At 42.4% G+C, this 14,780-nt stretch overlaps 3 protein-coding genes across 8 annotated transcripts in view; 1 reads left to right on the top strand and 2 right to left on the bottom strand.

The window, feature by feature from the left end:
* Positions 1 to 4,328, top strand: part of garre1 (granule associated Rac and RHOG effector 1) — a 32,984-nt gene extending 28,656 nt beyond the window's left edge. For all 6 annotated transcript variants that reach the window (XM_079338709.1, XM_079338704.1, XM_079338705.1 and 3 more), the window contains 4 exons: positions 1,202 to 1,367; positions 1,598 to 1,735; positions 1,842 to 1,917; positions 2,305 to 4,328. In XM_079338709.1, the coding sequence (XP_079194835.1) occupies positions 1,202 to 1,367; positions 1,598 to 1,735; positions 1,842 to 1,917; positions 2,305 to 2,637 (713 nt within the window). In that variant the 3' untranslated portion in view covers positions 2,638 to 4,328. The remainder of the gene's footprint in view (positions 1 to 1,201; positions 1,368 to 1,597; positions 1,736 to 1,841; positions 1,918 to 2,304) is intronic.
* Positions 4,329 to 4,639: 311 nt separating this feature from the next.
* ss18l2 (ss18, like 2) lies at positions 4,640 to 6,209 on the bottom strand. The gene is made up of 4 exons (XM_079340081.1): positions 6,076 to 6,209; positions 5,817 to 5,893; positions 5,019 to 5,103; positions 4,640 to 4,934 (listed from the first exon to the last, which is right to left on the bottom strand). The coding sequence occupies exons 1-4, from the start codon at positions 6,142 to 6,144 to the stop codon at positions 4,881 to 4,883; spliced, it is 285 nt and encodes a 94-aa protein (XP_079196207.1). The 5' UTR covers positions 6,145 to 6,209; the 3' UTR covers positions 4,640 to 4,880.
* Positions 6,210 to 7,268: 1,059 nt separating this feature from the next.
* On the bottom strand, positions 7,269 to 14,354 carry lsm14ab (LSM14A mRNA processing body assembly factor b). The gene is made up of 10 exons (XM_079338955.1): positions 13,978 to 14,354; positions 13,098 to 13,261; positions 12,435 to 12,588; positions 11,485 to 11,673; positions 11,322 to 11,405; positions 10,588 to 10,764; positions 9,938 to 10,094; positions 9,504 to 9,530; positions 9,054 to 9,294; positions 7,269 to 8,958 (listed from the first exon to the last, which is right to left on the bottom strand). Exons 1-10 carry the CDS (start codon positions 14,099 to 14,101, stop codon positions 8,935 to 8,937), a joined length of 1,341 nt encoding a protein of 446 aa, XP_079195081.1. The 5' UTR covers positions 14,102 to 14,354; the 3' UTR covers positions 7,269 to 8,934.
* Positions 14,355 to 14,780: the final 426 nt, after the last annotated feature.

The raw sequence follows: 14,780 nt of genomic DNA, 5'->3' as shown, positions 1-14,780 counted from the left end.
AATATCTCCTATAGTCTGGAAACAGACAAGTCTTCTGTTTTAGCTCAAAAACCTGGACGTTTTAGTTTATCTTGACCAGGAACAAGTTGATCCATCAATAAGTTGTACAAAAGAAAGCTCAAAGTTTGGTTACTGTCTCTTCACCCTTTAGAAGCCCAAGATCACGCCGACGCGATCAAATCACGTGACCACCTCATGACGTAAAGCAATGCAGGCACATTCACTTGAACGTGGAAGGAAGGCCTGAAGCTCTGCTGACTATCATTTCTTTTTTTTTTTTAAACCACAGAAAAGCAGACGGGCTGTTTTAGTGACTAACGCTGCAGTTATTAGTGAGTTATTCATCCAACCTGGACGCTGGTGTTCAGCACAGGCTGTTGCTGCTTCGTGTCCATGCTGTCCAGTTGAACACCTTCGTGTTGAATGGACCACATTACAAAAGGTTGTTAGATCACTGTGACCGCTGTCAACATGAAGGAGTTGATCTGAAAATAATGCAGTGATTTGATTGGATCAGGGTGAACTGCATCTTTTTTAGGAGCACTTTGAATCCTCAGTGTCTCGCTGTAGTCACAGTGATGGAAAAGAAAAACACTGCTGCGTCTTTCAAAGGCTCACTTCACCTTAATATCTCCTCAACGGCTCAGTCGACGAGTCGTGATGAATGTAGTGATTATTTATGATCAAAAATATGTAAATGTTTGACATCATGTACAAAAACCAACATCACTGTAAAGGCATGCTATCCCTGCTTCGTGTTATTTATAGTTGTCTGATATCAGCGAACACATTAGGACTGTGGAAACAGGGTTGTTTCCTCGTGCTTCTTCTGCACATTCACTTCAGTATTATGACCACGTACGATGTTGTTCAAACTGTTCAGAGACATCTTCTGACCGTCGTCTGAGTAAATAATGGATGTGGGGCAGACAGTGTGAGGGCTTAGGTTCCCTGCATGCTGATGGACTGTACATTGAGGGATTATGCTGAATTCAGCCTGTGCCACTTTCTATTTGTACAGTGCAGCCGGCTCTTTTGATTGCAGCCTCGGCCCATTGTGCAGAGCTGACTTACGTCTATTGTGATTTTCTGCTACGGTCAACGGTCTGGCTAAACGAGTGGAGCTCCAGGGGAGCAAAAGGGAAAGCTGAGGCTGTCAGAAACTCATCGTTGTGTTTATCCTCCCTTGTTCCATGTGCAGTTGGCTCTGATCCGGAGTTTGCCCGTTACGTGGCCGGCGTCAGTCAGGCCATGCAGCAGAAACGACAGGTGCAGCACATCCGTCGCCCAAGCAACCCACGCAGCAACTGGCCAATGCCGGATGAGCAGCACAGGACCTGGTCCCACCCAGAGTACTACAGTGAGGGGTACGTATCAGGTTGTGTTTCAAACTGGGACACCAACATGTGTCCTTAAAAAGTCTTTGATAATATAACAAAAACAGCAAAAAGAAAAGGAAGAAGAGGCGAATCAGAAAGAGTGTTTAAAGTGAAACAGTCATGTTCATCAGAGCACGCCGAACCATCAATTCAGAGTCTGATACCTTTAGATAGCGCCGCGGTGGAAGGCTCACACCCTCCTCTGCTTGCTTCCTCAGGGATGCCGTGAACAGCAGCTGGTCAGCCAATCAGGGGGACTCGGCCAGTTCCAGCGACGAGACATCTTCAGCCAACGGCGACAGTCTGTTCTCCATGTTTTCCGGGCCTGACCTTGTAGCCGCAGTTAAACAAAGGAGGCAAGTACCAAAGTCCCTCTCACTGTCTGTCAGCCTGCTTTACTGTATCAGTGTTATCAAATGCACTGTCCGCTCTGACCAAACCTTCATCTTTTTGTCTTCTCAGAAAACACAGCTGCGGTGAGCCAGAGGTGTGCACTCTGCCTTCCCCGCCGCTCCATCACATCAACGACGATAACCAAGTGAGTCTGGACGGTTTTATGGGCAGCATTTTTCCTTTTTTTTTTGTATGTATGTATTTTAATTGGTTGTAAGCGAGTCGAGAGGTTCCTGGTTTCCATAGTTACCAAAACAAAGGAACAGTTCCAAACATATCCAGGATAACTTTGGCATATAAGTCACGAGTGTGTGCAGGTCTGTCTGCTCTTGACCCAGCGTGCCCTTTCTCGTTTTAACAAAGACCTTTATGAAGGAGATGGGAAAACATTTTCAGTTTGTCTTCATGATGTTTCCTTTCTGAAACAGTCACATTTTAGAGCACACATGATCAACCATTCTGCTTTGACTTTTTATCCTGATTAAACGACACTGTGAGTTATTTACGGATTCCCGTCTCTCGTTCTCCACAGGACAGCAAAACTAAAACCTGGCCTCCGAAAGCACCATGGCAGCACTCCACCCACACCAACACCATGCCTAATCCCAGCTCTTCCTTATACCAGATGAACATCCCTCCCTCCTCCCAGTGGAGTGACTCCATGCAGATGCTGCAGTCTCCTGTTTGGTCCACTGCCAGCGACTGCTCTCCCTCCACTGGCATCTCCGCTGGCTTTCCCTCCTTCACCCAGCAGCAGCAGCAGCAGCAACAGCAGCAGCAGCAGCAACACAAACCCATGACCAAGGGCTTTAAATCCTTCCCCCTCAAACACGAGCACAGGCCCTCCTACCTTCACCAGTACTGATCGGTCTGCTGACGACAGAGAGGGTCTGCAGCTCTGTGAGACGAGTGGGCTGAGCTGCAGCCGTCACTGTCCACACCAACTCCATTTCAGATTTCTGGGCTGCAGATAAAGGCAAAATTAAAGTTAACACACTGGCTCAACCTTTTTCTAACTATATTTTTCCATGTCAAACATCCCACATTTGAAAAAGAGAAGTATTTTGAAGTTTTTTGAACTGCCATGTTTTAACTATGAGAGAGGTGCATGTGTCACGCTGGCAGCAGTGAGCAGTCTCGTGGTCGTTTGTCTGTTTGTTGAGCTGACGTCTCCTCAGACAAGAGCTGGAGATGTGCACAGCCGTCACCCACTTGCTTCTGCAGCTAAATGTGTGTGCGCGTGTGTATGTGTGTGTGTATAGAGAAGCAGATTACAAGAGGGCAGAGGCTTGTAATGCTCTCATTTTGCCCATAATAAATATACTGTGTCTACATAGCTGTAACTGCCAAATCTCACGCAAGATGACTCAGAGTACAGCTACCATTCTACTGTTTCATTGCTTGTAAAATACTGAAGTTGAAATATAAATATTTAGTTCTTTTTTAAGAGGCTTTGAGCAGGCTCAGCAAAAATATAGTAAGTCACTGCAGAGGTGTAATTTGAGAGAAACACACTACTTTTTCAACAACTGACCAGAGTTTAGAGTTCTAGCAGTAACAATGTGCCATGTTGGTATTGATAGCACTTGCAGAATATTATTTCCAACCAAAGCGTTGTTCAGAAGATGAATGGTGCTGAACGAGATGAGAGGCTGTCTGAGTTTAGAGAGAGAGATGGTGACGTTACACGCCTGATTGGATGAGAGCTTTAGGGAACATCTTCACATCCATTCTTTTTCTCCTCCTCTCTAATTGGCGGTTGTTTGACACTAACTCCTGTAACCCTAACTTCTTTTCTGTTTGATAATACAATATTTTTCTTGTACAATTATTGACAGTATTAATCTTATTTTTGTATTTTCTTACATGTTATACCATTACTGTACATTAATATTCTTGTAGGCATATTACAAAAACATTTTCCGCCTCCCAATATGTGAAAAAGCACATTTTTTTCCTACAGTTGAACTACTCCATCTATCTATAAAGGTTACCAAATATGCCATGCTAAACACTAAAACATTGTGTGATGAGGCTGTTTTTTTGAGCCCGTGTTTCTTTGGTTTCTATGGCGATGGGCTGTATTTAAAAGCCCAGAATGTTATCTTTCTGTGATGTTTGGGGATGCCAATGTTGCCTGTATTTATGAAATGACACCATGTTTTCAGAAAACTAACATACTTAACATGTTTACAGAGAGTTGTTTTCTGTATATACATATAAATATATATCTTTTTATAGTTAATGTGCTTTGCACAATCAAGATATAGGGTTTGTTGCTTTTTGTCTGTGTTATCTCCTAAACTGTTGCAGCCTTTTCTAAAGACATCATTACAGACCTTGGGCTGTATCTGTTAGCTTCTCAGCTGTGTCAAATGGTTTACTAGTGGCTTCAACATAAGAAAAAAAAGATCATAAAAAATGTTGCCCTGATTGAAGATATGAAGGGGGACTGCTTGGCTTATGTTGCTTATTGTTCTCTTGAGCTGGCAACTGAATCTTTCCAAGTGTACCAGCAATGCAAAAAACAAATAAAAATGACTAGCAATTCAAAAAGTGTCTTTTGTAGTTTTTCTCTTTCAAGATGTTTTCCTACTTTAACGTAGAACGACAGAATGGTCGGGATGTTCTCAGCTGCTCGCCTGCTACAAAACATTTGCATTCAGAGCTGTGTAAATGCGAGAATCCACCTAAATCCAATTTAAGGGAAAATTAAATACAAACTATGTGCATTAAAATGAAGTGACCATAATACAGCTAGGTTGCACGCAAATATTTCCCCATTGTAAAGCTAAAACTACTCTGGATGTTAATCATGAATCCAGAATTTACATTGTGTCACAAATTATACTTCTGCACGAGTGTAATCATTTGTCAAATCACATTTATTTGCACGAGTAGTTTCAACGTCTCTGACCTTTAAAAAAAAAATCCAATAAATTTCTCCTTTATGTACAACCCTGATGATACAAAAGATGCCTGACTGAACTGAAACAGTTTGAAATGTAATACAGGAAACATGTCTGAAAACCTTTTTTTATAAAAACTATGTTTTGTCATGTAAAATAAATAACAAATGGCAGCTGCACTGACAGATGGCAGCTAGCTTCATGTCATTCCATGTCCCGTCGCAGCAGGAGCTGGGCTTTCACTGGATGTAGACTGAAAACACAAACAGAAGTATTAGGATGAAGCAAGCACACCGCACTGTTCTTACTGCACTAGATCAGGATGAATGGTCCTCACACTTGAAGAAGTGGGCATCGTGTCTGGGCTGGCATCGGCTATAGTTGCCAAATAGACGATGTTACGATGCAGGATCTGCTGGTATCTGATTAAAAAAAAAGCACAGAAATTTACAACAGCTGCACATACACGGCAAAAAAAGACAAACATCCGTCACCAGTGATTCTCAGCTGCTGGGTCGGGACCCAGAATTGACTTACGAAGCCGTTTCCAGTGGATGTGTGCCTGGAAAACAACTTGTGTAAAAAGTCTGTGAAGCACAGTTTATTGGTTTGTTTTCTTCAGTTTCTTGCTGTCACACGTGCTTTACCATCTGGGGTCAAAAATGCGTCATTTTTAAAAAACATGATACATGTGGGTCTCAACCTCTCATGGGAGACTTTTTGGTGGATCCTGGGGCTAGATGAGGTGAGAACCTGTGGTTTATTATATAATTCACAATATTAATCCTCCATGAACACAACACATTCAGCTAAGTAACGGGTCATGTCTGTATGACAGCAATCTGCTGACCGTGTGTTGAGGTTTGTGGAGTGAGATAGAGGGAGAAACAGAGAGAAAGAGAAGGACAGAGACAAGAACAAGACATGTAATAATGATAAAAAAGCACCCTGATCATTCTCATTACAAACTATGATGGTGATTACATGTGAAGGACTGCTCATCTTAATCACAGCAGGTGAAGTCGAGCAGCTCGTACATGTTAAATAAACCATCAGAGGAACCAATGAGACCATAAACAGCTGACCCCCCCCCCCCCCCACACACACACACACACACACACACACTTTGACTTACTGTACACACTCCCTTGCTCGTCCTTTCTGCATGTACTCAGTGATGCATCTGACTAACTGATCATTTTCATCCAGCAGCTGAGACACAAAACAAAACAACAACTTCAGACACATGTTCATTAACAAACTATCAACATGTTTATTACTGCATGGGGCGTTAACAGAGACTGAGCTAACAAACATTCAGGACTAAGCTGTTTATTAAGGATGAATTTAAGTCTATTATCAGCTTCAGTAAATGTGCTTTAACTGTGTCTTACCCTCTGTATTGTTTCTTGGTTAATTTTCGCTTTTCCACGAAGTTTCTTAGGGACAAACACTATCGACATTTTGTGTCGCTGGTCGTAGCAGTCGCTTTCAACATAGACCAACACTTCCTGTTACGTCGCTTCTCTTCTTCGTGGGTTTTATGCGTAGACGGCTATTCCATTTCAGTTGTTTGTACGCCACCTGCTGGAGAGTTAGCAGTATAGCAGCCTCCAACTAAAAACTAAAAATGTGTTTGCATTCTGAAGTCACCTGTGACGGAAATAGATGTTAAAAATATTTAAAAATAAATGGAGTATATTTATATACGTGGCTGAATCTGATTACGTTAGGTTACATTTATTGTATTTATTTATTTATCACCTACTGTGAATGTCCAGTGCTTAATAAATGTATTTGACCACCTGACATATAAAGGAGAAAACATAAATATTTTAGAAATACTTCAAAAACTTGTTGAAAACTTAAAACGTTGGCAAATAACAAACTAAAATAAATAGTCCTTTTTCACACATAACTAAAAGATGTTGCATTTTGTTCAACCTCCTTTGGCCTTGATAACGCCTCCCATTGCTTTAATGCACTTTATAATCTCTTTTATTGACTTCCAAATAGTTTTGAGCTGTTCCCACAGACTTCCTGGAGATGAATTTACTAAATCCCAAAATGTTTGATAGGATTCAAATCTGGACTTTGACTTGACCAGTCCATCAGTTCCAGTCTCTCCAGATTCCTTTTTCTTGGTCAAATCATGTCTGCACAGCTCTGAAGTGTGTTTGGGTTCATTGTCTCGTTGGTAAATGAACCCAGCATCAAACTGAATTCCCTTTTATTCCCCCCTTTTTTTAATCCACATTTGAGCCGATTTACTGAGAATGTGAGAAGTGCTTTTGATTTTCTTTTTTGTTGTAAAACAGTATATTTGAAAATGTGTGAATAATAATATTTTAGCATTAAAATGATCATTTTAGTTAAAGAGCTTTTACATACTGATGTTTTAACCATTACGCAAACAAAAAAGGATGGAAGGTGATTGGTCATTAAAGTCGTGGCTTCATCTGGTTGGGTCGGTACTTCAACGACTCCCCGGACTCCTTAACTAACTTCTCCATTTGCTTTAGGATGGTTGTATACGTTGAGATTTAGAAACGTGCAGATAAATAATAAAAAAAAAAGAGACATCAGATATTGTACAACTCTTTATTTTACGTAAAAACTCAATTTTGTTGATATTCTCAAGAAAACAATTTCTGGTTTACAATTCCAATGACTGGAAGGAGTAACAAACATATGAAAAACAGGTCAGCTATAGGTTCAGTCATACGTTTCATCTCCAATTCAGTATTGTACGTTATCAAGAAGGCTCATATAAAGTGATGGTACCTGGTACTGGCTATCATGCAGTGATGAGCAATCTGTGAAACACCATTTTATCTTGTAGTGCTTTCAATACTCTGTAAGCGTCAAGTTAAAGGGAGAGCTGTATAAAATCACTCTGAAGTCTCTAGAGTACTAACAAATCAGAGCCAAAAAGACTAAAGTAAGATTCCCCCTCCCTCCAACACACTGGCACCACATCCAGTTCAAGTCCCTTTCATCTCAAGAGTAAAAAAAAAAGAAAGAAAAAAAATCACATCCCCAACAATGCAACAAGAGGAGCTCCAGACCAGCCAGTGAGCTGATGTCTAGCAGTACTTTAGTCGTTATTACTGAACGTCGTCTTCTTCTACATTTTTCGATCCATTTACAAGAATCCCATTTTCAGCTAACATCATGACATCACTGCAGGTACTCGGCTCTGCACAGGAAACAAGAACAATGCACATGACACAACTGTAAGACAAGTCCAAGGAAGCTGAATGGTTGGACAGGATCCTGTGAGTGAGCGCTCATGTTGTTTGGACAAAGAACAGTGAAGGGCTAAAAAATGAAAACCTGTGTTTGAATGACTCGACTCAACTTCATGTTTAAGAGTTCCTTTTTTTTGGCAAAATAGCAAAAGATGTTTTTATCAAATCCAACGTGTCAAAGGTCAGCCTGGCTGCAGGTTCGGTCTGATTTAACTCAAAGCGTTTCTAGTAATGGAGGCTCCTCGCTCTCAGACAAAAATCAAAGAAACTCTTGTTCATTAAAAAGCCAGTCAATGAGCTCTACTGCCAACAAATACCTCTAAAGCCGACTCTGGAGTTCAGCTGCAAGTGTCAAACAAAAACAGAGTCATCAAATCCAACAAGCTGGAGAGTAACAGGCTGATCCTCTGAAAGCACATCTTTGAAAACTTGAGACAAAAACTTCTGAGTGAGTCACATATTTGTGTGTGTGTGTGTGTGTGTGTGGATGAGGGGCACTAAGTAGAAGATTTACATTCATTCATTCATAACAACAGTCAGTTCAGGTCGTTTCCTCCTCTTACTTCAATGAGAGATGATGGATGTCCAAAAGAATTCAAAAAGGTTTCCTGCTAACAAAGTGACAAATACTGAACAAATATCAACCAAACTAATGAAGTCTGAGAACTACCATGACAATAAGAAAATAAAGCTATCCGTCACATGAACTGTGATCCACTCAGCTTTCAATATCAAAAGACACTTTCAGGAAGAAATTAACTTGATTGATGCAATTTTTTTTGCAGGATTACTGGTTCCAGAGCAAGTTATTTACACATGTGAGTGGGGTAAAGAAAGAAAGAAATCAAAAAAAGAGCCTGTTTTTCAGAGTGGAGGACAGGGAGCTGCACTCGCATCCCCTCGAGTAAAGCACACGACCTTCGTGCTGGTGACTGAGAGGACGTCTTCATTCTGCTCGTCGAATCCTGAAACCAAAGACCTTCTTCATGATGCAGGGGAACACTATGCAGCCACCTTGTTCTCCTTCTGCAAACAAAACAAACAAACTGTGTTCAGAGCGGCCCGAGTACTGCTTCTCTACGCGTTCCACTTTAAGAGAACAGAAGGCGAAAAAGATTTACCCTGTACTCAAAATCAGAGAAGTCGCGTCCTCCTCGGCCACCTCTGAATCCGCCCCTGAAACCAGGCGGGGGGCCCCGGGGTGGTCCGAAGGAGCCTCTGCTTAGCGGGCGCCCTCGGCCTCCTCTGGGCCCCATGAAGCCTCGGCCACGGTAACCACCTCTTCCTCGGCTGTGCCTTAGTGGGATGCCGAAAGTCTCCGAATTCATTCGCCTCTCTTCTGCCCAGGTCGACCTTCTCTCCCTGTCAGAGACAAACATCAGGGTTCAGATTTTGAGCAGCAAATAAACCTCGTCACAAAAGACAAAAAATTAAGTTCCAGTTTCAATTGGACAGTTTTTCTCGTTACTTTCTCGTCTACATATCCTGCAGAAGATGAATTCAAGAAATCAGACAAACAGAATTCTAAACGGAAATAAGCCAAAAACAACAAATCAAAAAAAGAGACTGACCTTGAAAATCCTCGATCGCCCCCTTTACTGGAAAAGATCAAACCAAAAGTGTGGTCAGTATATCATTGGAACACATTTCAGATGTTTAAACAAATAAATGCTAGGAGGTCCGTGCTTGTGTTAAAGCCACCTCCATCCCTCCCTCACGCAAAACCATCTAATGCCGAGTGGTCTGTCATGGTCACTGTCACAGTGCAAAGGTGGGATGATACTCAAAGTGACAATGTGATGAGTTATTCGTGTCACACGTTGATTACTGTTCAACAGTCTGAGCTTCAAAACAAGAGCTCAAGATCCTCGTCTGACCCGTCACCACTCAACAGGCGAAAACCTTCCCAACATTAAAGCCTGGCCTCAGTTCTGCTCAGTGTTTGAATGTTACCTGCAGGGTTAATGAAGCTGTTATATATGAACAGCTGGACTGCACGCTGTACCTTAGATCATCACAGGACAGGTTATCGAAGAAGGACTTGGTCTTGTCGTAGTAGCACGAGTTTATCACAGCCTCCTCCTCCTCATTGGTCCCCTCGGTGGCTGGGTGTTCTGACTCAGCAGTTTCTTCTCCGTTCAGCGCCTTTTCAGGCTTGTCATCTGGGGTCGGAGGGAAACGTGCAAAGAATTACACAAACATAAAAGCAGAGACACCTAAAGATACGCTGAGATTCAGTCTGGACAAAACCTGAAATGATGCAGCGCCTTGTATTACAGCAGAACTGTGGCCACGACAAAAGTGACAAATTTAAACGTACTTTCAGACATGTGTGTGTGTGTGAGTGTTAACAGCAGGTAAAGCATCAAATAGGATGTCTAACTGATTCTCTTCAGAGGTTACTGGTGAGGAGATAAACATAAGTGCACACAATGTTGCCCTTTAAATTGCAGCAGTCACAGTGGGCTGTTTTAAAGTCATGTTGGACGTGTCCTCAGTACATGTGAATGAGCAGTCTCTGGTGAGGAAGAAATGGATCCCTTGTTTGTTTAATAAGCGTCGCGTCTCTAGAATAAATCAAGAGGACTTCAAATCATAGCCACAAACATGCTTTCCCTTTCAAGTCCCGTCTTTGTGAGTGTGCAGGAGCTTTACCCTTCAGCTTGAGCTTGTTCTGGAGCTCTTTGTCAATCTCGTCTTTGTGAAACAGAGCGTTGGCAGTCTCAAAGTCAAAGTCTTCTTCGAACTTCATGGGGCCATCCCTGCGCACGTTCATTTTGCCTCGGCTCCGGTTTCCTCTTCCACGGCCGCGGCGCATCGACTGAGCAGCAGCTGAGAAACAAAGAGAGGAAAGTGAGTCGCAGCGACAACACATGCACGAACAGTGAGCCAGTGAGGGGCTGGCTTTGTACTCTATGGGAGGATGATATTTACCCTTAATGAAAGTAGGACAAGCATCACTGTCAACCCAGCCTCCCCAATGCAAACTATTTCAGCCAAGAAACCTGAGCTACATCTGGATTTAACACCCTGTACCCTTTCTTATAATCTGCTGCAGGTTTTTTTTTGAACAACACCATGAAAACCCTGAAGGCAACCCCTCGTCTCCTCCTTACATCATAGTGATGGGATACAGCACAGAGAAATGAGTGCACTATGCAGTCCAGACACTGAGGGAAACGATTTCTACTTTCATGATGTGAACTTTGGGCCCTTTGTGGGGAAAAGAGCACAATTCAATCACAGTGAACCTTGTTGTATCTGTTACAGCTGATTGTTATATATGTAGTGTTTATAACACTCCTATGTCTCCGATGACTACAAGAAGAAGAATAGTGGTGGTTCCATCAGTTTAAATGAAGCATGTTCATCAGTAAAGGTGCACTTACCAGAACCTGGGTGCTTGTTGGGATCTCGATTTTCAACAGCTCCATGTTCATGGTCTGGCTGTGACACCTTTTGAACCTCAGGAGCTGAGCAGGGAGAGACAGCGTGAACACAGTCCTGAGCCACTGATGTTAAAAGACTTCTTCTTCTATCCTAACACCTTACCTTTTCTCTGCTCCAGGAGGTCTGGGGGCTTCTGGCTCCCGGCGGCGTTGCTGGTGGGTCTGGGGGCCGCAGCCTGACTCCTCTGTCCCACAGGTACAGGCGGAGCAGGTGCAGCGGATGAAGGAGCCTGCACTGCCTGCTCCAGGGTCGGACTTTTTTTTACAGAGTCCAGATGGGGACTGGATGGTCCTGCAAAACAGAGCGACGTATGAAGCATAGGGAAAGATGCACAACCAGTGTGATCCCAACAGCTCTTCTGTACCTGACCGTTACTCTCGACTTTTCATTATCAAGTGCAGCTGTGAAAGCTCCTTATTTACATGTTGGTCCACTTCAGACAAATTATTATTATTTTAAATGAACCTCCAGCTTTTACAAAAACGTTTTTTAATATCAAACCGTTTCCTCAACCCTGACTTCATTCATCATTAAACACAGTTTTAACTTTGTTTTCCTCACTCTGTTATCGGCATGTATTCATCTACAATACTTGGCCATTTCGGAGAATTTAAAGTCACATGTTGAAACCAAAAAGGACCGAGCATGAAATAAAAAATTATTAAACATATTACCCCGACAGTCAGAGAGAAAACGTCCGTTCAGTGTGGACGTGGGATCAACACGGAACATTTTCAAATACAATCCTGCTGTTGTTCTGTGTAAAGTCAGATTTTAATCTCTGCGTCAGATCTGCGCCGTAGCGGCCGACGCCGCTGTGAGCACATCACACTGTGTGCATCTGTGTAGCTGTGTAATCCTCCACAGTGTGATTAATATGATAGTTTTCCGTTTCAGCCCGATCTCTACTTTCTTTTTGTACAGGAAACCATAGCATTGATTAGACGGCAACTCATTTAGACGATGCCGCCACCTTGTTGTTTTAAACGCTGCAGAGAAACCCTGTCCTGTCCTGAGCCCGCGTACGTGCTGGAATAAAAACGACCTCTTACCCCCGGTTGCATCAGAGCCAAACTGCTGAGCTGCGAGCTGTGTCACACCAAACTGGCTGTACGGTTGGACGGGGGCTCTGCTGTACGGAGGAGCATAGGACCCGGCTGACTGGAACGGAGGTGGAGGTGCAGAACTGCTGGATCCAATTGACGACTGCAAACATAAAAAAACAACACATTAGTGTCCCAAAGATAACTGTCAATCAAATGTTACTACAAAACAACACGTGTCCAAACATAACAGAGGTACCATGAACTACTCTGGCATTAGGCACACTAACTTATGTGAAGACTTCTGTAAGTTAAATTGTTTTCAGTGTAATTAATTTGATGTTGTGTGCCTTTCCTGTGTTCAGTGAAGTAAAATGATAAGTACGTTATGGTGTCACCTTTGTTTGAAAGGTTAACAATAAGGTTATTACCATTTCAGTTTTTTGTTAATGATGATGTTCACAGAAAACAGTGGAACACAGGTGTTGCAATCAACAACAACAAGCATCAGGTGTCCCGCTGTGGCAATAAGACAGCAAGCACAATCGATAACAGCCAACAGAAACGAGCCTGAAAATACCAACCCATGACTTTAATACTAAATTCAAGTCAGAGGTGACAAACTCAGGAAAACTTAGGCATTTTGTACAACAAGCAAACAAATGCACTTACTTGAACGATGGCAGGATCCTGAGGCAGGCTGCTGGTGGCTTTGGGAGGCTCACAAACGGTCAGGTCTTTAATATCACTTCCCCTGAAAATGATGTACTCAAACACTTCATCCCGGGGGGGAATAGGCCGGTCAGTTGGCCGGTCTTCAGTGCCGAAAGAGCGAACTGTGGAGAAAATACATAACATATCTCAGTTATTTAGTGGGTGTTGTTGACTTTTTAAAACATCCTTAATCTGAGCATAAACTGGTTTACTGTTGTAGTCCTTCTGATAGACTCTTGCAAAGCACCTGTATTACATAAGAACACCTGGAAATGAACTAAAAACTATTAATACGGTGTAATTCAAAGGTGCACTTTACAAATTTAGTCCACACTTTTCTACAAAATCGACATAATGCACCTTTAATCATTCCTTTCTTTATTAGATAGTAAATCTATTCAACAAACACACTTTACCTCCCTCTGTGTTGTTTAAAAATCTAACTGATTGAAATGTACAGTTTTAAAGACCAAAGAGTGAGCTAACATGAGTTACCATCCAAAACTGGAACTAAGCTAATTGATGAAAAACATCGTAATTGACTTTTTAATTTAATGAGTTTGACAACAGGAGTGTATTAGATATATATGAAAAAAGGACAGGCCACCTGGTGCTAAGTGATAAAAGTCAGACGTAATGTTGGCTGAAACAAGGTAAACAAAGAAGGACGCGAAGTGTGAACTAGTGCACCACTGCGCTTTTAGTGTGCTACAAAGGACGCTAGCGTGGCTAACTAGCATGCGATTAAAATATCCTTTCTGGTTACTTCTCCCTTGAGTGAGCTTCACTATTTAACCTCCCCAAGTGTTGTAGTCCACATGTCGGCTGCTTGACTCACCTTTAGCAAGAGCTACTGTCGAGTTTTCGGTGTCAATTGTGTACAAAATCCCTTCATAGCGAATCTCGGCCTTGGAGATGAGGCTAATTTTGCTGCCGATGTACGGCGTTCCTCCTCCGCTCATGTTTCTTCTTTTTGTATGCTTGTAATAAACTCAAGAAATCCACCTGAATCTGTTCCCAGACAGACGAGAGGATGAATGTGTTGCTTTTCTAGAGCTGCAGTTCAAAATGTTTTCTGTGCATGGAGAGATAAAAAAAGAAAAAGACGTTGAGAATCGGACTCGCTCTTTTCTCTTCTGAAATCTAACACGACATGGCCGATTGCAGTTTCCTTTGCCCGCCGCTAAGCATGCCGGGAGAAAGGCCGTGTCTGTCTTGTGTTGCGTTCACGTGCTGTGATGCGTTCATTTGCTGCGTTCAAATTTGATGTTCGATACGTGAATTAATAAAAAAGGTATGTTAATATTGATGACAAAACATATTTTGCTCATTACGTCAAGACGATTCTGACGTCAAGTCGGGAAATCCAAAATCAAGTCACCTGAGTCTTTTCCGAGTTTTTGCTCCTTAACTTGAGGTGTTCGTGTTTATTTTAGAACTCAGAAACCCTTTTTGCCGACATCACTTGAATGCACCACCTGCGTGCTCCCCCAAACGTATATTATACTGTGTATGGTTTATATTTCCCCTTCACGTGGGTCCTTTAATGCAGTGGGTCCCGACCCAAAAGTGGGTCACCTAGCCATTTTCAGAGGGTCGCCAAGGTGTGCTTGGAAATATTTTTTTGGGCAAAAAGCCAAT

The sequence above is a fragment of the Symphodus melops genome (assembly GCF_947650265.1).
Source record: "Symphodus melops genome assembly, chromosome: 3".
Lineage (NCBI taxonomy): Eukaryota > Metazoa > Chordata > Actinopteri > Labriformes > Labridae > Symphodus > Symphodus melops.
Note: the sequence above shows the minus strand (reverse complement) of the source record. Positions and strands in the feature narration are given on the sequence as shown.

What these genes read in the sequence shown, in the direction of transcription:
- ss18l2 (XM_079340081.1), bottom strand. Translation starts at nt 6,144, where the DNA reads ATGTCGATAGTGTTTGTCCCTAAGAAACTTCGTGGAAAAGCGAAAATT. An exon ending in ACCAAGAAACAATACAGAGG is followed by an intron (nt 5,894 to 6,075) that starts GTAAGACACAGT and finishes TTTGTGTCTCAG; the next exon opens with CTGCTGGATGAAAATGATCA. An exon ending in CGAGCAAGGGAGTGTGTACA is followed by an intron (nt 5,104 to 5,816) that starts GTAAGTCAAAGT and finishes TTTTTTAATCAG; the next exon opens with ATACCAGCAGATCCTGCATC.
- lsm14ab (XM_079338955.1), bottom strand. Translation starts at nt 14,101, where the DNA reads ATGAGCGGAGGAGGAACGCCGTACATCGGCAGCAAAATTAGCCTCATC. An exon ending in CCTCCTGGAGCAGAGAAAAG is followed by an intron (nt 11,406 to 11,484) that starts GTAAGGTGTTAG and finishes CTCCCTGCTCAG; the next exon opens with CTCCTGAGGTTCAAAAGGTG. An exon ending in TCTCTGATTTTGAGTACAGG is followed by an intron (nt 8,959 to 9,053) that starts GTAAATCTTTTT and finishes TTTTGTTTGCAG; the next exon opens with AAGGAGAACAAGGTGGCTGC.